The sequence below is a fragment of the Motacilla alba genome, chromosome 12, assembly GCF_015832195.1.
Source record: "Motacilla alba alba isolate MOTALB_02 chromosome 12, Motacilla_alba_V1.0_pri, whole genome shotgun sequence".
Classification (NCBI taxonomy): Eukaryota; Metazoa; Chordata; class Aves; order Passeriformes; family Motacillidae; genus Motacilla; species Motacilla alba.
In genome coordinates, this window is record NC_052027.1 from 11,843,007 (window position 1) to 11,864,775 (window position 21,769).

The 21,769-nt window shown below is 48.9% G+C and overlaps 1 protein-coding gene across 1 annotated transcript; it reads left to right on the top strand.

The window, feature by feature from the left end:
* Positions 1-681: 681 nt before the first annotated feature.
* RAB7A (RAB7A, member RAS oncogene family) lies at positions 682-21,206 on the top strand. The gene is made up of 6 exons (XM_038149255.1): positions 682-800; positions 16,863-16,923; positions 17,984-18,110; positions 18,886-19,104; positions 19,594-19,722; positions 19,860-21,206. The coding sequence occupies exons 2-6, from the start codon at positions 16,871-16,873 to the stop codon at positions 19,953-19,955; spliced, it is 624 nt and encodes a 207-aa protein (XP_038005183.1). The 5' UTR covers positions 682-800; positions 16,863-16,870; the 3' UTR covers positions 19,956-21,206.
* Positions 21,207-21,769: the final 563 nt, after the last annotated feature.

Here is a 21,769-nt window from a genome sequence, read left to right on the forward strand (position 1 = left end):
GCACAGAGTAGAAGATGCAGATTTCACTTGTACCACCAGCATAGTTGCTACCCCATGGATTAAGGTCCAGACACTTCAGTGGGTCCCATTTTTCTTGCCTGCACTATTGATCTTGGTGCTGACAGTTGCCTGGTTAATCAATCTGAATGTACATTCAACTGGCATCTTTTATCCTCTTTCCAGACAAGTGCTGTGGCTATTACCCCTCCTTAGATTACAGCTGCGAGTAAAACCGTATTAATATTAAACATACATAATCTAAAATGTTGACTCTTTATTTCTAATAGCAATAACTAAGGGGTTTTTTTTCCACATAGGAATTTAACTGTAGAGAACTCCGTGCTATTTCTTCAATGCTATTTAGAAGACACCAAAGAACAGATTTATGCCTGTGTGTCCCCATCGTTTATTTCTGAAAGCACGAAGGTTTCTGTGGCCCTTTCCGCCTCCCCTCAGCCCAGGGCGCGGTGTTCATTGGAAGCCCCCGGGGGAGGCAGTTCCCTCCCCTCCGTGCGGGCCCGGATGGTGCCACAGACATTCATTTCCCACAGACATTCATTTCCCACAGACATTCATTTCCCACAGGCACAGAGCTGGGCCCGCACACGGCGCGCCCTCAGCGCCCTAACATGGCGGGCGGGCCCCGCGGTCACGTGGGGCGGCGCGCGGTGACGCCGGGCCCCGTGAGCGGAAGTTGTCGGGGAGGCGGAAGCGAGCGCGGGAGGCGGCGGGGCCCATTAAAGCCGACGAGGCGGGCGGGGGGCGCAGCGATCGGGCTCGGGCCGCGGCGGCAGCACCAGGTGAGCCCGGCGGCGCCGCGCGTCGCCTGCGGGGATGGCGGGGCGGCCTCGCCCCGCGCGGGGGGAGCCGCTCGCGGCCCCTCCCCGGCACCGGGGGGCCCGCGGCGGAGGCGGCGCTGTCTCGGTGCTCCCGGCCGGCTTTGCACCGGGGCCCGGCTCGTTTGCCCGCCCCGAGGCGGGCTCAGGCGGCCGCGCTGCCGGCGCCGAGCTCCCTGGAGCCGGGCCCGGCGCTGGCCTCGGGACAATACGGGGAGGGGGGGTCTCCCCGGGCCGGGGCTCCTCCCCGAGGGCCTTTGCCAGGATGCGCGTTTGGCCGGGCCTTTGTGGAGCCGCTCTGCGGAGCGGCCCGAGCAGCGCCTCCCGGGGCGAGCGCCTTGTCCGGGGCCCGAGGAGGCTGCGGGGTGGCCGAAGGAGGGCCGGGGCTGTGGGGGGCGCTGGTCGGGACGGCGAAACGCTGCTCGGGGGTCGGTGGGGAGCGCTTGTAACGTGAACCGGCAGCCCCGGGAGCAATTAAACTGATCGGAGAGACGGCCGAGGAGACTGGCAGTTATTGCGAAAGTAGCTGTCCGTGTGTGTAAAGCCTGAGTCAGTTCTAAGGACTATTAGAGTGGATGTTAGAAGTGCTTTTGTCTCTGAGTGTATAATAAGGTAAATTAAATGATAGGTGCATTATTAGTTTCCATATATATAGAGACTAATAAATATGGAAATCCCTGATGGCTGTACTTAAAACAATTGCGCTCCCTGTAAATAGAGGGCTTATTTTAGTAGCAAAACCGGCTGTCTTCATCTGAAGTAGGATAGGTAACCTCAGCATCAAAATGTGTGTCTCACCTAGCACTCTAGGCCTTTTGTTCTCAAAGCTGGAAATTTCAGCATTATCTCCTGGAAAACTCCAAATGTTTGCTGATAAGCAGAGCTGTTGTGGTCTGTGTGAGGTTTTTTTATGTAAACTGAGAACACATGACAGAATGAAGTCGTCCCCCCCCCCAGCTGTAAGCAAGCTGTTCTTTGTTTGACACTTGCCAGCATAGGTCCTTCAAAGCTTTCAGTACTTGTCACTGGCTGGCCAGCTCTGTCCTGTGCCTGACAGTCTGTGTATCCGTGTGGGTACTGGGTTTGGGGAAGTGGAGATTCTCTTTTTAGGGGAATGCTAGATAAGTAGCTGTGCCACAGTGTTTGGCTGGCTGGGACTTGAAGGCTGTGGTGGTACCCCTGGTGTGTGAATAGCAGCTGCAGCCTGGCTATGGTTCCAGTAGAACCAGGCTGCTGGAGTCAGTGTACCCTGCTCTCTCAGGAGCTGAATTTGAGGTTAAAGTGGGTGGAGTAATTTGAATATTCCTTGTTAAATAATCAAGGCTTCGTTGCTGTACTTACTCAGGAAGAACAAGTATACTTTTCTTTCCCCCTCTCCCTTGTGACTCCCAACAGCTGACTGAACACATGACTTGCCCTCCATGCACTAATGAGTGGACCCACCATGCCTGCCTGGCCTGAGTCCTCAGAGTTAAGGCAGCTCTAATACTGTTAACTTTCAAGCACTGCCGTTTTTGTTTGTTTGTTTGGGGGTATGTTTATTTGTTTGTTTTGGATTTTTTCTTTACTCTTAGTGCTGTGAATACCCTATGTCTGGTGTAGAAAGGCTGTTATGGGGCTAATCTGACCCGTCAGTAAGGAAGAGTTCTGAAATCTCATAGCAGTTTCTTGCTCTCCCAACCTGTAGTGTGAAGTAAAACTGATAAGGTGGAAGGGAGTAGCTGTGTTAAATGTTCTTCCCTGTGGTGTCTTGCAGTGGTCCCTGTCCCCAAACTCAATACCCTGAAAATAGCGCAGCATGGAATCACAGAATATTCTGAGTTGGCAGGGGCACACAAGGATCATAGAAGTTCAGTTCCTGGCCCTGAAGAGGACACCCCCACATGTGCCTGAGAGTGCTCAAGTGCTCTTGAGCTCTGGCAGGCTTGGGGCCGTGGCCACTTCCCTGGGGAGCCTGTTCCAGTGCCCAGCCACCCTTTGGGTGAAGAACTTTTGCTCTGTATCCAGCCTAAACCTGCTTTGACAAAGCTTCACGCTATTTTCTTGATCCTGTCACTGCTCACCAGAGGGAAGAGGTGGGGAGAAGGACACCCTGAGTTGTACCTTCAGGGTGACAAGAACTGAAATAACTGTGTTGCAGAGTGTGCTCTACAGGCATCCTGGCCCTCTTGTCAAAGCCAGGGAATCCAACTCTCTGAGTAGCACAGACATGTTAGAACATTGATAAATCCTCAACTGAAAGTGTAAAATGAACAAGCTCTGCTCTGAAGTGACCTGGGAAAGATACGACTTTGCTTAGTTTGCTAATCAAAATGAAAGCTTGTGAGCAGGAGGGTTACCAGATTTATTTTCTGCAGCACCTTCTTAAAACTCATGTTTTAAGATACTTGTGTTGGAAGGTTGTGATAATTACCTGTTGGAGCAAATCTCTGGCAAAGCTTGTCCTTGAGGAAACATGACAATTGCCATCAAACCATCTGTGCAAAACTATAAATAGCTCTGTCTCTAACATGTATGGGATTTTGGTCTGACTTCTGTGTGAAAATGAGACTACTTTATGCAGAACTTAACATTTGGCTGTAAACAAAATTGACTGTGCTTGGTTAGAGTGTGTTTTTAAATGCTGCATGTGAGAGAAAGTTTGCAGGTACCTGGCTTGAGAATAAGGGCTATGCAATAGGACACTTGAATGTTTGCCTTCTCTGAAACTGGTGGATGATGTGGGCTCACAGGTACTTATTGCTGCATGTCCCTGCCTTCAGAATACAGCGATTTAGTTAGGAACTGAAGTAAATTGAACCTTTGTGAAACAAGTGCAGGACCCTCACCTTGCACGTTGCCAGTGTTTCCTTATGTCTTCTGGGCTTCTCCCTGGCTGTGACCTGACCTGCTCTGAAGTCCCTGTTACTGGCCCCTGATGGACCTAAAATTGCCTTGCAGAGCTGTAGAGTAATTAAAAAATTGTTGCCTCCACAGGAGAGAGTCCAGCTAAGACCTTGCCTAAAAGCTGAACTTGATTGGGCACTAGCACGTGCTGCTTGTCTGGCAGCAGCCTTGCATCCTTCAGATGCTGAAGTACATCATTCTTGCACAGCATTGTCTTGATAATTGAAATTTAATTGCCTCATGAGTTAGAGTTGAGTTGGCTTCCCTCTGCAGCTTCCTAAAATGATCTTTTGTAGTTGCTGTGTAACAGTCTGCCTTCAGATATAGCTGTGACCGGAGATGGTGAGGATAAAAGTGCCTCTCTCTGCAGCATCAATCCAAACACGAGCTGTGCATCTCAAAACTGAATTAGGTACAGATAATTAATTGAATGACAGTAATTGATACACCATGCTTATTTGTGCGGTGAGGGGCTCGATTCAAGGTCCCGTTTCTCTTTAAACGCACCTTGAATAAAGCTCGCAAATGAGCGTCCAAGGTCAGGAGCTGCACGCGTGCTGCTCAGCAATAGCAGGCGCTGAAGGGACACCCCTGTGTCACTCGGTTCCCCTCTGGCTCCTGGTGTGCTTGTTGCTGGCTGTTGGTGGGGATGCAGCTCTGGAGCCCAGCGTGCTGCTGCATTTTGTGCTGGCGGAGCTGTGCCCTGGTGATGTCATCGCTGCTGGGAGCGCTGCTCCTGCGGGGCTGCTCCTCCTCTCCGGTGCCAGCAGCCAGCGCTCTGTCTGTGGGGGAAGCTTTGTCAACACTGCTCTTGCTCCCTCATGTCAGTGACCCTGGGAAGGGAAGCAAGCTCATCAAGGCCACTCAAGTGTGTTGATTTGCAGCTTATCTCCAGTAGCCTTGACTTCTCCTGCCAGGAAACCTGTTATTGAGGCCGCTTCGTAGGGCAGTGAAGCTTCAGGACAGGGTGCACTGCCTTTGAGATGGGATTGAAGTGCAAACCTGTGGCACAGATTTCTCTCTGTATGATTTAAAGGCACTTGATACAGTGAGTGATTTGCTCTTTCTTCTGCATAACCACTTAAAACGACAATTTAAGGTGACTAATCGTGTCTAACTGTACTTGCATGAGTTTCAAGCAGAAATTGTTAAATTAAATTAAATGTCAATTAAAAAACCCAGTATTTTTCTTGAGTCTGTCCTATATACTGTAACTTTGGTCATTTAAGAAACGAGGTGGACAAAAGTGGAGGCCAGTAACTGGAGCTGCCTTCAGAGCCAACCTGCCTGGGGTACCTGGACCTTGGTTACTGGGCTACCAGTTTATCTAACAAGTCTGTGCTGAGCCCTTGAACTCTTTCCAGCTGGAAGCAGAATCCTCTTCAAAGTAACCTGTCTGCTGCTTGTCTCCCTCAAGTGGGCTGAGTCACTCGGCTCCCAGACACGGATAATGATATCTGGAGTCCAAACTGGCACAGTGGTGACATTGTGAGCATGAGCAGTGAGAGGGTTTTAGCTGAGGCATGCCTGGGCCTGAATCTTTCCCCTGCCTAACAAGATGCCATTTGCCCACAGAGTTCTCTTAACCTCACCATACAAGTGAGGATTTTATTGGAGCTTTGTCAAGAGAATAGCTGAAGTGGTAAAGTGTTGATGCAGGATCTATGCAAGAGGTATGAAGTGTGAGTATGAAACTGAGTATCCACAGTACAAATTCCTTGTTAGTCACGGACAGCTGTCATGGCAAGTTACCTGTTGCACTCCTATCCTGGTACTGAAATACTTGTCCTTCCTGCTCTGCAAACCACATTAGCATAGTATTGAGTGTGTGTAGGATCAAGAGTTCTGCTCACAGATCAAGGTGTAGTTCTTAGATTACAACCTGTCCCTAGAGAAAGCTTCCTCTCTAGAAGACTCATTACTGAGAATAGGACCTCCTGGAAGGAGGAGTAATGCTTTTGCCATTAGTGTTGATCTGGTGCTTCCCTACATCTGCTAGTCTGCTAGTAGGATCTCCCATCAGTATTGGTCCTTTCTGCTCTATCAGGCTTCTTATGCTGTAGGAAACACAATATTCACTCTCAGATCTGAGTATCAGGTGTAAGTTGCAGCCTCTGGCAGACCTCCTAAGGGCTGTCATTTGACTTGGTCAAAGTCTCCTTTTAGTCTCTTGTTTCCTGCCCAGCCTCTAGGAACTCTGGCAGCCGGGAGTGGATAAACAAGGCTTGTTTACCCCTGACAAGGTCTAAGATCTGTGTTTTGCTTACCACTGCAAAAGTTATCTGTGTTTCTGAAACTGAAAGCACCACAGGAATCTGTGAAAACTTAAATTGTAGTCAAAACTAGAAATTAATCTGAGCACTTGAAAAATACTGTCAGATATGGTAAAAATCTAACAACTCAACTGTTTGTCAGTGGCCTGGCTAACTTGGAATATTTTGACTTGGACAGCCTTATCTTCTGGACACACAGATGAAAACCTAGCTGCCTCTGGCAGTGTGTTTGTTTTATAGAAAGCAATAAGGGAGTTGTCACTCAGGGTATGGCCTGATGTGAGAACCGTGCCGGGCTCTTGATATTTGTGTCAGGGTTACTAAAGCTGTTGGATGGCTCCGCTAGCTGGGTGCTGTGTTCCAAAAGGCCAGCAAACACCACTGTACAAACTGGGCTGTGTGAGCGCTATAGCTGTGTTCCAGTTAGTCCAAGGTCTATTTTACTGATTGGAAAGCTGTCCACCAAGGAGGCCGTCGTGGTGGAGGCATCATGGAAGCTGTGCTGGTGTAGCTGCAGTGCTGTGCGTAGGCAAGGCCCTTAGTCAAGACACATGGCTTGTTGCCTAGTGTCTCCCAGCAGCCAGCTATGTGCTCAACTCTCCTCCCACATCCTGAGATTGTCTCCCCCAGGGCAGAATAGGGGAAGTTAAGCTTGCTCTGATAAAGGGGGAGGGGTGTTAAAGCAAGCATGCCTTTTCTTGTAACAGCTTTATCCTTGGGGGAAGTCTTCTGGGAATTACCTGAAATCCTGTAGGATTTAACAGGGGCACTGCCTCTTACTGGAAGGTGGGGGCATAGCAGTACTGATTCTTGAATGACATGACATTCTTGACATGGTTTGAGTCTCCAAGAGAAGGCAGAAGATGATATTGGGACACTTGTTATCAGTCTGTTAGGGTATGTGTGCCCAATCCTGAGAGGATATTTTGTGGTGTACAGGCCATTTAGCTGCTGGAGGAATCAGTGGATTAAAACTTCATGACTGGAAATATCCAGCTTTCAGTGAATCTTCTGGGTTTGGCTTTCTTGCTAAGATGTCTTCCTATAAGTAGAAGACTTCTACTTCAGCAGCCCTGGCTTGCTTTCTGGGAATCCTGGTCTTGTTAGTGTGTGGCATTAGCTTCAAAAGGATCTTTGTGGCCTCTTCTCCTGCCACAGCTGCAGTCTCCCATACCTGCTACCCTCTGTGGAGATGGTGGGAATCATCCTCAGGTTGTTGAGGAGCAAAGTGATCCACCCAAGGTGGCTGCCCAGCCCGGCTGCATCCCTGGGGACATTTCCTTCACTCCCTTCATCCCATCACTTTGCCCTCAGTGTGATTATCACCTGGAAGGTCCTACATGTGCTCCTGTGATCTTGGGTTTAGCAGCAGTCTGGGTGTTGGACTATTCCTCCAGACAACAAGAAGTATCCTGCAGACCTTTCCCACTGCTCCTAAGCACACTGTTGGTCTGATTGAACATGGAGAAACATATGCTGTGGTACTGTAAGCAAATGCATTTTCGTGCTTGTTCTGCTCCCACTTGCAAACCATGTGGTCAGATCAACATGATGCCTCCTCACGAGAAGGTGGCTGCTGTGGTGTCTAAAGCAGTAGAAATCAGAGATCAGGTTTTGGCATTAGGGGTGGGGTCTAGTTCTACATGGTTTGGACTTTTCTATGGTAGAGTCACAATTAATTATGGCAGCTTTACAGTCAAAAACCTGCTCAGATCCACAGCTAGTATTTAAACTTTGTGCAGCATAGAGCAACTCTTATCTGGAGAAATTCCAGGAGGTGTAACAGGCCTGTGAATCAGTGAGGCTTAGACTGAAGAGCTTGGCTTTGAGAACTTGGGCTTGGAGCCTAACTGATCATATGCATCAGTGCCTCTCAGGAATGCAGCACTCCAGATCTCAGCCCTGAGGGAGCCACAGCTGAGCTGAGACCTCAGGCAGGGCAGACCCCTTCTCTTGTGCAAGTCCTGCAATGTCATTGCAGACATGGCTCCTACCAGTGGCATTGCTTCTGCCTTCCCTGTGTTGTCTGCTCTCTGGCAAGCTGGGTGTTGGCATGTCTCCTTCCAGTGAGCTCTGAGTCCTTGCCCACGTTAGGCATGTGTGATAGAGCCTTCAGCTGAGGGTTGAGGGGATGTCTGAGACAAGCTAAAACCTTACTACCACTGATAGGAGTGTCTAACCCAGCACTGGCTCTGGAGCATCCTTGATCACACCAGGAATCTGTTATGCTCAAAACTGTTCCAAAGTTTCTGTTTCTCAGCCAGGTTTTCTGCCTGTTTCTCCAAGCTGCATGTTGCCCCATCATTCTCTTCCTTTGGCACTGAACTGTCTTAAGAGCATGTTACCATGGGCAGGACACAGCAGAATATTTGTGTAGGCCTGGTGTCAGCTCCATCTGGGAGCTACTTCGGACCATGTCAGTTGGCTTTTAGCACCGTGTCACACTGGTTTGGTGCCTATGTTGAAGCAGACAATCAATAGAACTTGAAGCCATGTGGATGAGCTGCTCTTGCTGCTTCCTAAGCTTCACTCAGTTCTAGAGCAGCTGCTCCAGCACTGGAGGCTGCAACTCTGCTCTCAAAAGGAGGTGGAAACTTATTGCAGACAGATGTAATCTAAAAAGCTAATTCCTCTGGGATACTGAACCATGTTCTAAGATTCAGTTTTGATCTGAGCCATGTCAGTGTGCTAGCAGGCATCTAAAGCTCCAGGCTGTTCTTCAGGAAGGTGAAGTTTTTGGCATAGGACTCTCACGTGGGGGTGGGATATACTGGACAGTGTATTTACACCTGACAGATTGCAATATAATGTTTTACGCAAGGTATCAAAAATTAAGTTGTAGCTGAGGCTTTCAGCTCCATGAACAGAGGTAATTTCTGCCTCACAGGGCTGTCTGGGAAAGGTACCAACTGGACAGAAGCCTGCTCTTGGTGGAGCAGCTCAGCTGCCTGCTGAGCTGCTCCTCTTGAGGAGGGAGTGAGGAGCTGTGCTTGAGCTTTTGGCTGGGTACCAGCAGGAGGAAATATATTGGTTAGAACAGCAACACAAATGTGTTGGGAAGAAGGAGGTGGAAATCAGTTTTTAGATGCTACTGTAGAACAGCAGCTAGAGTGTACCCTTCAGTGAAGCTGTCACAAGAATATCTTGCCAGGTGCTTTTGGTGTGGGCTCTGCTTGAACTGACTGCTGCTCCATGGTGCATGTGCAAGGCCTGAAGGCACCTCTGATTGTATGGCCTGTAGGAGCCCACTGCCCTAAAAACAACCTATTTACAGGAAGCAGTTCTTGTGAGTTGCCAGCCCAAATTACAAGATGTTCCAGATTTCCTTTTTTAGACACAGCACATGTCCCCCCTAAATGTGAGGCTTTTCTCGATGGTATTTTCCAGTCAGCTGGGGAAGCTGAGCTCCTGATAGTCCTGTCATGGGAGTGGAAGAGAGTACTGTCCTGCTTGTGCAGCCTTCGTCAGTGCAAGACTCAACCTGCTGTTATAACTGCCTATGCCTCTGTAGTAGTGCTCCCTGTGAGGATGCTGGATACACGATCCACCTGTAGAGCACCCAGGTTTGGTAAGGAAAATATGCAAGCTCTGTAGCAGTCAAAAACATCAAAAGCAGATGTATTTCTAGTTTCTTCCTTAAAGGCAGCTTGGCATCTCTTAAGCCACGTTGATATGAAATTAATAGCCTCTGCTGATTGTCTTCTGACTACTGCTGTGCTTTTGCCCAGCTGAAAAGACAGGACTTGTGTCACTCTTGGGAGAATGCAAGTGATGTGTTAAATGTTGGTATCTGTTGGTCGCAGATTTGTGTTGAACTGTTCAGGCAGTCACTTGCAGCTTTGTATTCATTGACAACTTGTTAGCAATGTCTGTCTGACCAGCCAGTGGGAACGGAGGTGTTGTTAAATTGTAACTGGTAAAGCTTGTTCTGCCCCATCTGGGGCTGTGCTGCAGTTGGAGTTCGAGGCTTCAATACGAAGGGTGTCTGGACTGCTCGGACACTGCGAGGAGGAACTGTGACTCTGGTTAACTAATGGCAATAACAGGCTATGCCCTTCCTCGGAATGAGGCCGTGCTTGTTCAGAGTAGCTGAAAAATTGGAGCAAATTCATGTATCTACTCAAAGGTTTAGCTAAAGCATGGCAAGGTGCAGTGTGACCATGGGGCAAGTGGTATGTGCCAGACTGTTTGTTGTGCTTGGGCCTCTAAAAACAGAATAAATGTTCAGTGACCATCTCATTTCAGTGGCTGAAGATATAAGCAGCCATAAGCCCTTGAGATGCCAAACATGCTAGGGAACTTGATACTTTTGAGAGGGAACTGGTTCAGTCTGACTGAGCTGGTCCTGAATAATATTTCTAGCTTCAGTTTCCTTGAAGAAATGCTGAACCCAGTGAGGGAGGAGGAGGGAGGGAATAAAAATAGCTCTCTGTAGTACAGAGATATCCATGCAAGAGAACAGTGAGTAGAGGTGCCGTTTCTGTGTCAGAAGTGCACTTGGCTGCATTTTGGGACACTTCCCACATTTCAGGACAGAAGGCTATTCCAGAGCACAAGGGTAGCTCTTGTCTGGTCACTGTGGTGGGCATGCTGCTGTGTGTGGTAGCCCCTAATGGAGACCTGATCTGTCCACATCACCTTGTTCATGGTCGGGTGTTTTTTGCTGAAGATCCTGTGGTATAGCAGGAAAGTGGAAGTTCTGCTTATCAGCCATGGCACCCAGAACAGAGCTGCAGTGCTTCAGGTTCAAATACACCTTTTTTTGGGATACCTGCTTACACTTAAGCTGCCTCCTGGGACAGGGAGCAAAAGTAGTCCTCCATAACTCTGAGTTTAGCTGTGCTCAATGCCTGCTGCCCTGCCACTTTGTGCCTGGTTGGGGTGGTGTTAAATATTCCTGGCAGAGGACACAAGGCAAGATGTGCTGTCCAGCATCCTCACTTGAGTGCTGGGCTGGTGCTAGTGGAAGGTGCAGGTGGCAGGTTGATAGCTGTAGTAGCAGGGCACTCCTGGTCAAACATTCCAGCCTCTATAGACATGTTAGGATTGTGATTCCAACTGTTCAATAGCAAAGCTGAAACAGTAAAGACTGCTCAGCAGCTTCAAAACTGGTATGGGTGTGCTGCTGCTTAAGGAGCCTTGTCTTCCAAGGAGGTGAGATTCCCCCAGGGCTGGATGCTTTCACGCTGAAACTGTCCATGAGCTATTTAGAATATTCCTTTTGCCAGGCCTGCTTCTGTTAAAGCATAGCTAATCTGAGGCCTGGTGAGCCATCAATGCAAACTACTACTGTTCCTTGCTTGTACCAACCCAATTAATATTAAAATGCCTGCATTGTGACTTGACATGTGAACATCTCTAAGGAATTCATAACCCTCCATTTCTGCTTTGAGTTAAAGCAGCTGTCTTAATATAGCAAGGGAAAGGACAGTTGTAATGTACTCTGAAGCAGCAAGAGAAACCTAATTAGACTTGGCATAGGCTTTATTTGCTCTTGAATCTGAGCTGTAGTGCTATGAAGCTTCATAGGATGGGTTTTGACTCTTCCTTTCAGATTAGCTAAACCAGTGATACTTGCAGTGTTAGCAATTTTCCCTTGCTACTCCTGCAGGTGAGAGTTAAAGGTAATAACAGCATTGTGGGACAGAGTGTGCTATACCAGCTTAATTTCTTGAGGGTCAGCATATCATTAATGGCTTGTTTGCTTAGAGGATAGGCATTAAAAATGGAGTGGAAGGTTTCCTCTCCTGTATTAGAGACAGCTGTGTCATTTCTTTGGCACCAGTTAAGCCAGGGGGAGGAATGATTCTGGTGATCAGCCCTTGGCTGATGTGGAGTGTCTGGTGGCTCCTGAGCAGGGCTGGCTGGGTGTGCTGCTCTAGGCTGTGTTCTGAGCAGTCATGCAGATGACCTCGCTCAAAAAGATTTCATGTAGTGTGAAACAGAGCTGAGTCTTGGATCACATCTTAACAAACAAGTTTTTCTTTGTGATACCTCTGAAAAAGGAAGTGTTTGTTCAGAAGTGCTCCCAGGACTGGACACGAGCTCCATATGAGCTCTCACACTGCCATCTGAAGGGTGTGTGCCTCAACAGGGTGCTGCTCTGGAGTAATTGTGTCAAATACCATAAGGCAAGACAAGCTGCATTATATAGTGCAAAGCAGTCTTAGTGCTGAGTCAGTGGGACCCCGGCCTATCTCAACTCAACCATTTTCTACAGGACCTGAGGATGTGTTTCCTTGTTGTACTGGGCAAGGAATAACTTTGAAGCGTTGGTCTGTTTATACCTGCAATAAAAGATCATTAAAGAGGGCCTGGCCAGTGAACTGACTGGGCTTCAAGGCAGTATCAGTCAAGCCTGAAACAAGGGTGTGAGACTGGGCAGTGTCCAGAGACTGCTGGTCCCTGGCAGGGCTGCAGTTCCTCGCTGTCTCATGGCCCACACCAAATATGAAGCTGCAGCAGCTCTTCCTGTGCTATGGCTCACATCCGTTGCATCACCTGGGATGGAAGCTGAGTGTCTCACCTGCCTGGTGTGGATGGGGCAGTGACAGCCCTTCACGTGGCTGGGTAGCCTGTCAGCTATGACAAGAAGGCAGTGTCAGCTCTGACTCAGCCTGACTTCCTATGTCTGCAGGTGGCTGCTAAGGTAATGAATCTTGACAAAGCAGTTTTCCCTCCCCTCATAGTGGAACTTCAGGCTATGTTGAACTTGGGAGATAAGCATGCAGTGTGATTTAGTGTTGCAATTTAGGGCTCTGCAAATCCCTTCCTAAGCATGAGAACTAATGCCAGCTTGTCCAAAGCTGCTTCGAATACCAGGAGGCAGTGAGCTGCAGCAGCAAGTGATATTGGAAAATAGAAGCAGTTCCCAGAAGCATGCTGGGTTCTGGCACAGCCACTTCTGGGTGAGTTGTTTTCCTCTGTCCTGAGGAAATCAGGTGACTTGCACTGGACCTGAACCTATGCAGATGTTTTTCATGACAGTTCAGTGTACACAGCTGTCTTTAGGCTGTTTTAAAGCTCTCTTTGCTTGCTTCTTGCTCCATCTGGGCTGCTTGTGCTGCACAAGTCTCTGGCTTGGCTGGCAAAAGTGTCACTTGTTCTGTGCTTTGTGAACGCAGGAGGTGCAGGCTTGAAGGGGCTTCTGTGGTCTGTTCCACCTATGGCTACAGGGGAGACAAGCTGTGGTCTGTGCATCTTGGCAAGAGCAGAAGCAGAGCTCGGTGTTGGTGCTGTTGACAGCTTTCAGCTGGCTCTGTCTTGGCGAGCATAGCTGTGCTGTCACTTGGATCAGTGAACAGTGCGGTCCACTGGAAAAGAGAAGTGTTGACTCTTGGAGAAACTGCCCCCACACGCTCTCTGGCCTCTGCTAACACGCATCTAAGGGTGGCGTGAGCCCTGGGGGTGACCTGTCCCTGCTGCTCACTGCACAGCCCCTGGCTGTTATCTCCTCAGCACTGAGTCCTGTTTAGGTGTACCTCAAGGATCTCATGAGGTTATGCAGGGAAAAAAAACCCAGAAGGGCCAAAGTTCAACTGGAACTTAATCTGACTACTGCTGTAAAAGATAATAAAAAGTGGTTTTATACATTAGCAACAAAAGAGAGCTGAGAGCTAAGAGAAATCCCCATCCTTTATCAGATGTGGAGGGAAGCATAGTGATAAAAGATGAGGAGAAGGCCTGCTACATGACTTAGACACACACCCAAGACTCAGTGGCTTTGTGGGTGGGTACTGAGGGAACTGGTGGAAGTGTTCCCTGGGCCCCTTTCAATCCAGCAGTTGTGGCTCCCTGGGGAGGTCCCAGTGGACTGGAAATTAGCAAATGAAATGTCCATCTACAAGAAGGGTCAGAAGGAGGACCTGTGCAAGGCCTCTTAGTCTGACCTTGGTGCCAGAGAAGGTTATGGAGCAGATATCTTGAATGCCACCGTGCAACCTGTACAGCACACCGGGGATCGGGCCCAGTGAGCATAGGTTTAGGAAAGGCAGGTCCTGCTTTGACCAGCCTTGTCTCCTATGGCAAAGTACCCTGCTTAGTGTATCAGTGACAGGTTGTGGATGTGATCTGTCTGGATTTTAGTACAGCCTTTGACACTGTTTCCCAGAGCATTCTCCTGAAGAAGCTGGCTGCTCATGGCTTGGACAAGGGCACTGTTTGCTGGGTGAAAAACTGGCTGGATGACTGGGCCCAGAGAGTGGTGGGGAATGGAGTTAGATCCAGCTGGCAGCTGGTCACCAGTGCTGTTCCCCTGGGATCGGTGCTAGGGCCAGTCTAGTTTAATGTCTTTATCAGTGCTCTGGGTGAGGGGATGGAGGGCACCCTCAGTACATTTGCAGATGACTCCAAGCTGGATGGGAGTGCTGATCTGCTGGAGGGTAGCAGGGCTCTGCAGAGGGATCTGGACAGGCTGGATCCATGGGCCAAGACCTGTGGTGTGAGGATCAACAAGGTAAAGATGGATCCTGCCTTTGGGTCACAACAACCCCCTGCATCTCCAGGCTGGGGGCAGAGTGGCTGGAAAGCTGCCTGAAGGAAAAGATCTGGGGATGTTGGTTGATGTTCAGCAGCTGAACATGAGCCCAGGTGTGCCCAGGTGGCCAAGAAGGCCGGTGGCATCCTGGCTGTGTCAGCAATAGTGTGGCCAGCAGGAGCAGGGCAGTGCTTGTCCCCCTGTACTGGGCACTGCTGAGGCCACAGCTCAAATCCTGGGCTCAGTTTTGGGCCCCTCACTACACAAAGACATTGAGGTGCTGGAGCGTGTCCAGAGAGGGGCAAGGGAGCTGGGGAAGGGGCTGGAGCACAAGTCTCCTTGGGACTAGCTGGGGGTGTTTGGCCTGGGGAAAAGGAGGCTTGGGGGAACCTTATGGATCTACAGCACCTAAGAGGAAGATAGAGCCAGGTTGGGCTCTTCTCCCAGGTAACAAGTGACCAGATGAGGAAACAGCCCAAGTTATGCCAGGGAGGTTTAGATTGGATATTAAGTAAAACTTCTTCACTAAAAGCACTGTCAAGCATCAGAATGGGCTGCCTAGGCCAGTGGTGGAATCACCATCCCCGGAGGTGTTTGAAAGCCAGGTAGTTGTGGCAGAGGGACACGAGTTAGTGGTGGTTTGGCAGTGCTGGGCTAATGGTTGGACTCATTGGATGGTCCTAGAGGCCTTTCCCAGCCTAAACAGCCCTCTGAGGTGGGTGCAGTCCAAAAACATGTAGCTGTAGGTGCATCACTACAGTGGCTGCAGGGGTGCTGCTTCAGCTGCTGCAGCATTCACTGACAGCAAAGGCTAAAGCTCTTCATGTCTTCTAACCCTCAAAGCTTGAGATGATTAAGATCTTTTGCAACTGGACTGCATCTAGTGAGAGGCTTCTACAGCTTGAAGCCTCCTGTAGTAGTGGGGTGAAATGGGTGTAGTTATCTAGCACCTTAGGCTGTTGTGTATCCCAGGAAGCACATAAGGATCAAGCTGCTTGAAGGCATAAATCCCTGTTGTAGAAGCAATGCTTAGCTGTGAAAAGCTATTCCTTAGCTTCAGGAATAGCTCCTGAAGAGTAGGAGTTGTATGCTATAATGAATGTGGTATAGCAAGATGGGAATTTTAGGGTAAGCAAGTCCATATATAAGGGCTTAATACCAAGGCCTGTTGTCAAGGATCTTTGAAGCAAGTAGCACAGCTATAGCCATCCTGTGGCTCCTCTTGCTGTACTGAACCTTGGCTCCTTCAGGAAAGCCAAGTCCTTGTGTTGTGGAGCAGGTGAGTACCAAAACTGGGTCTGTGATTTGATCCAGCATATAATAGTGGCTGGCCCACCCCCTCCCCAGAGATGTGGAGCAGGGCTTCAGGGTAGGAAGGGTGTGCTCAGCCACTGGACAGATCCTGTACTTGCTCTCACCATGCTAAAGAATATCCAAAAGTGTATTCAGGCCTGCTGCAGCGGATGAACTTGCAGCTGCCTCACTGGTCTGAAGAAGACCTGGGAGCAGATGAGTGTGGAACTCTGAAGCTCAGCTCTCTCTTAATTGGATGGGCCATTAGTGCCCAGTTTAGAGCCTCCTGCTATGAAGTTTTTCAGTTAGAGGATGCAACTGAACAAACAAGTCATGATCTGATGGAGTAGATGGCCATCAGTGGGCTGAATGTTGAGGTTTGTCACTGTAACCTTACTACACCAAAGCTGAGGTGGCAGCTTCCTGTGCCCTCAGAAGCCACAGTCTGGCAGCAGTTTGCTTTATAATTCAGCTGCCTTGTGTGGCTGTTGCAGCTGCTTCAACCACAGCATGTCCTTGGGTCCTTGGGATTTGGTTCTTTCACAAAGCACAGCTGCTGGAGAAAGCTACCACTTCTCCAAGCTCGTGATTGAGGAAATGCCTTTTTTTTTTTTTCCTTATTTTTTGCTGGAAAACTACTGAACAGCACAAAAAAGCTTGAGTGTGGTATTAGACACGTGCCTGCTTACCCCTCACTTTGTGGCATGTGTAAGAATTGTTAGTCTGTGTTGGGAGCTGGTATGATTTACTGCACTGCCTCAGGTCAAGGGAGATAGATCAGCCCAGGCTATCTGCCAAATGGTCTGGAAATGGGATCCAGAAGGGCCTTGGTACAGTAAATGACAAGTGCTCAGCTCATCTCCCTCTTGGTATTAAATTGCCACTCCTGGTCCGGTGTGGCCCAGCCTGTGCAGTGGGCAGACACCTGGTCAGTGCTGAGCGTAGCCTTGAATTGGGAGTCTGGTTTCAGGAGTGCTGGGCCCTGCCTGTCCCTGGCTCCTTGCTGGGAGTCGGGTTTCCCAGACTCCATACTTGCTGCTTGCTTTCTTGAGGAATGACATACTAATGGCTTGTGATGGGATTGTTCTTCCTTTCTAGTGTGAAAGATGACTTCTAGGAAGAAAGTGTTACTGAAAGTCATCATCCTTGGAGACTCTGGGTAAGTGGAAGAGCCTTTAAGATGCTAATCTGTATCTAGCTAGAGCAGTGCTCTTGACTAGTGGGAGCCTGGATGCACTGTAGGAAATCAGCGGTGCTGGGAGGAGAGATTTTACAGCCCATGATAGCTGACAGGTCTAAGAACTCTTCACTGCCCTCTGTCCTGAATGTGTCCCTGCAGTTCAGTATCTTGAGGTCCTGCCACAGTATTAAATGGGGAAAATGTGGTGGGCAGGCCACTGGAGTAGCAGAGTGGAATAACCTTCTCCAAGGAGGACATGTGCTGTTGGAATAAGTGTTTCACCTAAAAAAATAACCCCAAAACCACTAGTAAGCATTCTTAGGTGACTTGCTAAAACTCTCTCTGTCAGAGACCTAGTCTGTACTGAGCCATCTGCTCTGCTTCTCTGGGCTAGCTGGAGCACACCCCTTGGAGTGAAAGGCTTTGCTCTCAGCAAGGAGTCTGCTCTGCTGTCACAGGTTACTTGCTGTGCAGGCTGTAACCTGATTCCCATGACATAAGGTTTATTTATACCACTGTCCCCAGCAAGCTGTTATTCAGGGAGTGTTTCTCAGCCACACAGAGGGCATGTGAGCCTCTAAGCTTGCTCTCTGGGGAGGATCTCCACCTCTGGGTGCCTAGCAGATGTGTTTGTGAGCTGTTGCCATCTGAGATTGTCTGGTTTTCCACCTCCTCCTTCTGCAGAGGCTGAAGATTACTGTTTGTGATGGATTTCTCTGAAGCTCTTCATCTTCCAAAACTGCCTTCATGGTCATAATGTGATGTCTGTTACCAAGGATCAGATTAGTGATGGGGAAGTGAGGTTTCTCAGGATGTAATCCTTTGTATCCTTGGGTAGCTGATGCTTTTACTCAGCTGGTGCCTCAGCATCTCTTGGTGTGCAAGCCCCTTCTAGCAGAGGTGGGTGCATTTTCCCTGGTTGAAAAGCCAGGAGGGTATGGGCAGTGAAGGGCACTGGAATGTTCTCTTCAGGGTGAGTAACTCAAACATTGTTGCAGAAACAGCCTACCAAGTCTTTCTTTTTTGTGTTCCTGTGCAGGGTGGGAAAGACATCACTCATGAACCAGTATGTGAACAAGAAATTCAGTAACCAGTACAAGGCTACGATAGGTGCAGACTTCCTGACAAAAGAGGTGATGGTGGATGACAGGCTAGTGACAATGCAGGTAAGGAGAGGCTCTGCTGCCTGCTGCAAGGGGTGCCATCACCCCACTTGTGTGGAAGCATCTGCTCTGGTGGAGGGGTCGGTGTCCTGGGTGCGAGTCTTGTTTGCACTGAACTGCTGTTGCACATAAGTGCTTCTGGGCTTCTCTACAAATTTTTGCATGGACTGAACAAGGGAATGCAAAAATTAATCTGGGTTTAGCTAACAGCAGTGTTGCTAGGCCCTGTTTAAAAAATTGGATTTGGTACTGTCAGTAAACTAGATCTTGTTAGAAAGATTCACTTCCCTAGTGTTCAAGAACTGGAAAGGTCTCCCTAGGTCAACCATTCCTGTCACCCCAAGTCCTGTGGGTGTAGTGTTAACCTGCCAGCCTGCTTATGTCTCTGGTATCTGCAGCTTTCATCTCTCCATGGTGAAACTGACTGCAAGGCAGCAAAAGCTGCAGCCATCAGAGGAGTGTTTGGACTCTGCTGGTATCCAGGTGCATCCAAGCACTGCAGGCAGGTCACTTGCTGACCCTAATACCCAAGTTCTGCTTGCCCAGGACAAGGATATGTCCCTGGCTGAGGCTGAACACAAAAAAAGTCAACTATCTTTAGAAAGTGTTTCTGGCTCTTGATGCTTAGTGCCTACAGAAATCCCCAAGCCTGCAGGTGCTGCTGTCTGCCTAGCTGGGGACTGTATATGCCTGGTGGGGAGTTTTGGAATGAATGCCCTAATTGCAGACTGACTGTGTCAGAGTAGAACTGGCTTATCTGCCCTGTCTTTTGCTCCAGATATGGGATACAGCAGGCCAAGAACGATTTCAGTCTCTGGGAGTTGCCTTCTACAGGGGAGCAGATTGCTGTGTGCTGGTATTTGATGTCACGGCTCCCAACACATTCAAAACCCTAGACAGCTGGAGGGATGAATTCCTCATTCAGGCCAGTCCAAGGGATCCTGAGAATTTTCCTTTTGTTGTGCTGGGAAACAAGATTGACCTAGAAAACAGACAAGTGAGTACTGGGACTTACTAACCTCCTCTTAAGAAACTGCTGGAGTCGGATACCTTGTAGAAACTCAGGAGGGTTACCTGAGAAACGGGAGTGGGAGGTGCCTGAGAGTGGCTCAGATGTTGTCTGCCACCGGAGAAGGGTTTCTCCTTCCTGGAGAGGTCAGGCCCCTGTGCACAGCATGCTCCTGCCCACTGGTGGAAGGATTGCAGCAGCTTCCTGGGGAGGGAGGTGCAAGGAGAGGAGCTGCTTCTCCTCCACCAGATGTGCTGAGCAGCTCCTATGGGAGCAAGCCGGTGCCCTGTGGTCTCATTGCCCTTGGGCATGGTCCTCCCTGCCCTGGGGCTGGGTCTGTCAGGTGGTGGGAAGTGGTCTCCTCTGTTCTGTTTTGAGGCTGCTCAGGTTGGATGTGAGGGATCTCTGGCCTTGCTCTGAAAATAAAACCCCTCCCTGCCTATCAGAAGGTAGTGATGCTGTTCTCTGTCCACCCAGGTCACCACAAAACGGGCACAAGCCTGGTGCTACAGTAAAAACAACATCCCCTACTTTGAAACCAGTGCCAAGGAGGCCATTAATGTGGAACAAGCTTTCCAGACGATTGCACGAAATGCACTTAAACAGGTAGGGAGGGGGCCAGTGTGCAGCCCTGCCCCAGTGCTGTGGGCGGCCTGGGGCTCATCCCCAGCCTTCCCCAGCTCCTTGCGTGCTGGGAGCTGTCTGCAGAGCCGTGGCATTAACTCCTCCTCCTCTCCCACCAGGAAACCGAAGTGGAACTTTACAATGAATTCCCCGAACCCATCAAACTAGACAAGACTGACCGAGCGAAGGCTTCTGCGGAGAGCTGCAGCTGCTGAGGGGAGCGGGAGGGGTTGAGCACAGTCCTTCACAAACAAATATCACACTTAGGCCTTCAAACACACAGCCCCTCTTCTGTGTTTAAAATGAAATTACAAAAAAAAAAATAAAATTGCATCTCCAGCTGCCAAAATCCACCCATCTCTCATGAGCATCTGAGTCCTGCACTTCAGAGCTCAGGTCCCCACACCATCCACATCACACTTCATGGTAACAGACCTTTCTCTTAGTTTAAAATGGAAACTGTTATGTATGTTTGGAACTGAATCTTAATTCCGGGTGTCCAATGGAGAGAAACTGTTTACAGGTAATCTGTGTAACAAGTTACATACATTTTTAACTGTCTCGTGTTTTCCCCCCGTGAAGGCTGCAATTGGAAAGGCTGATTACCCATAGTTCATTGCAAGCTCAGCACTCAGTCAGACTAGGTTGAGTTTTGTATGTATCTCTGTTAATGCTTGTTACTTTTAACTAATCAGATCTTTTTACAGTATCCATGTATTATGTAATGCTTCTTTAGGAAAAATCTTATAGTACATGTTAATATATGCAACCAATTAAAAATGTATAAATTAGTGTAAAATTCCTGAATTACATGTTCAAGTACTGAAACACAGGTTGTGTAGAAAGTGAGGAGGACACTTGTGACCTGCGGCGTGCTAGCAACACAGAGTCCAGATAGAGGCAGTATTCTGTACAGTAGAGATGAACTATGTAAGCCTTCTTGTTTTGAGGCCAAAAAGGCTTCATCTTCTGGAAAAATCTGTCTGGCTTCCTTGTATCTAAATTCTCAGATTTGCATAACAGCATTGATATGCACACTGGATTATTGGATTTAAAATTAAATACAGCTATGAAATGACCTCATTTGTTCACCTCCCCTACTGCTTAACTCCTGACATCCTGGAGCGAGCACGAGGAGCCAGAGCTGAGGTGTGCCTGTGGCTCTTTGTGCTGTGGAAGGAGCTCCTCTCCCACTTGGGGTGTGGTAGCTGTTTCTTAATGAATGACCTGGACTACGAATCTTCCCTTTCTTCTTACTGACTGCTAATCTGGATTTTTGGTATGGAAAAACTTGGCAATCTAGTCCCTTTCCTCTCTTCCTTTCTTCCTGGTATTTGTTCTTGCATTTGTAGCTTGCTTAAATGGAGCCCTTCTACCTGTTTTCCAGAGGTCTACATTCTAGTACGTAGGCTGAGCTCTTATGTAAAGAAACAAACATGATGCCAATAAACTTAACAAGAACAAACTTTCTTGTTTACTTCTGTTTCTGACTCTTTTTTTCCTCTACTAACATGCTTTCTTTCCTCTGTCTAGTCACCATTCCAGCAAGCAAATGCCTGCTAACTGAAGGACATTTGTGCTTCTTCTTTACTACAAAGTTTGTGCCTTCCAGCTTGGTTTTTGAGAGTGGGGTGAGCCAGCCCTGCTTGCCTGGCTGGGGCACTGCTAGAGTTACCCCTCTGCTTCTCTGGAATCTGCTTGCAGGGGCAGGAATGCTGCTGGATCAGATCCCTCGGTGAGCACAGTCCTTCAGCCCTGTTCTGGGCAAATGTCCTGGACAGCCTTTGTGTTTTGGGTCAGGCTGTTAAAGCTCTTGCTGCCCTCCCCTTGGAGGGGTTGTGTGAGCAGAGCAGGCTCAGCCCTTCCTGCTCACCAGCAGGGCTGGCCTGGAGTTCTTGGAGTGAGTTGAGGGACTTTCTGTGCTCCAGCCTAGTCAAAGTTAAGCCTTTAATTTCTGGATGCTGGCTATGACCCTCTGCTTGCACTCACCAAGGCTGAGCTGACAACTGTACCCAGAGGAAGATGGAAA

What these genes read in the sequence shown, in the direction of transcription:
- RAB7A (XM_038149255.1), top strand. Translation starts at nt 16,871, where the DNA reads ATGACTTCTAGGAAGAAAGTGTTACTGAAAGTCATCATCCTTGGAGAC. An exon ending in ACAGGCTAGTGACAATGCAG is followed by an intron (nt 18,111 to 18,885) that starts GTAAGGAGAGGC and finishes CTTTTGCTCCAG; the next exon opens with ATATGGGATACAGCAGGCCA. An exon ending in TTGACCTAGAAAACAGACAA is followed by an intron (nt 19,105 to 19,593) that starts GTGAGTACTGGG and finishes CTGTCCACCCAG; the next exon opens with GTCACCACAAAACGGGCACA.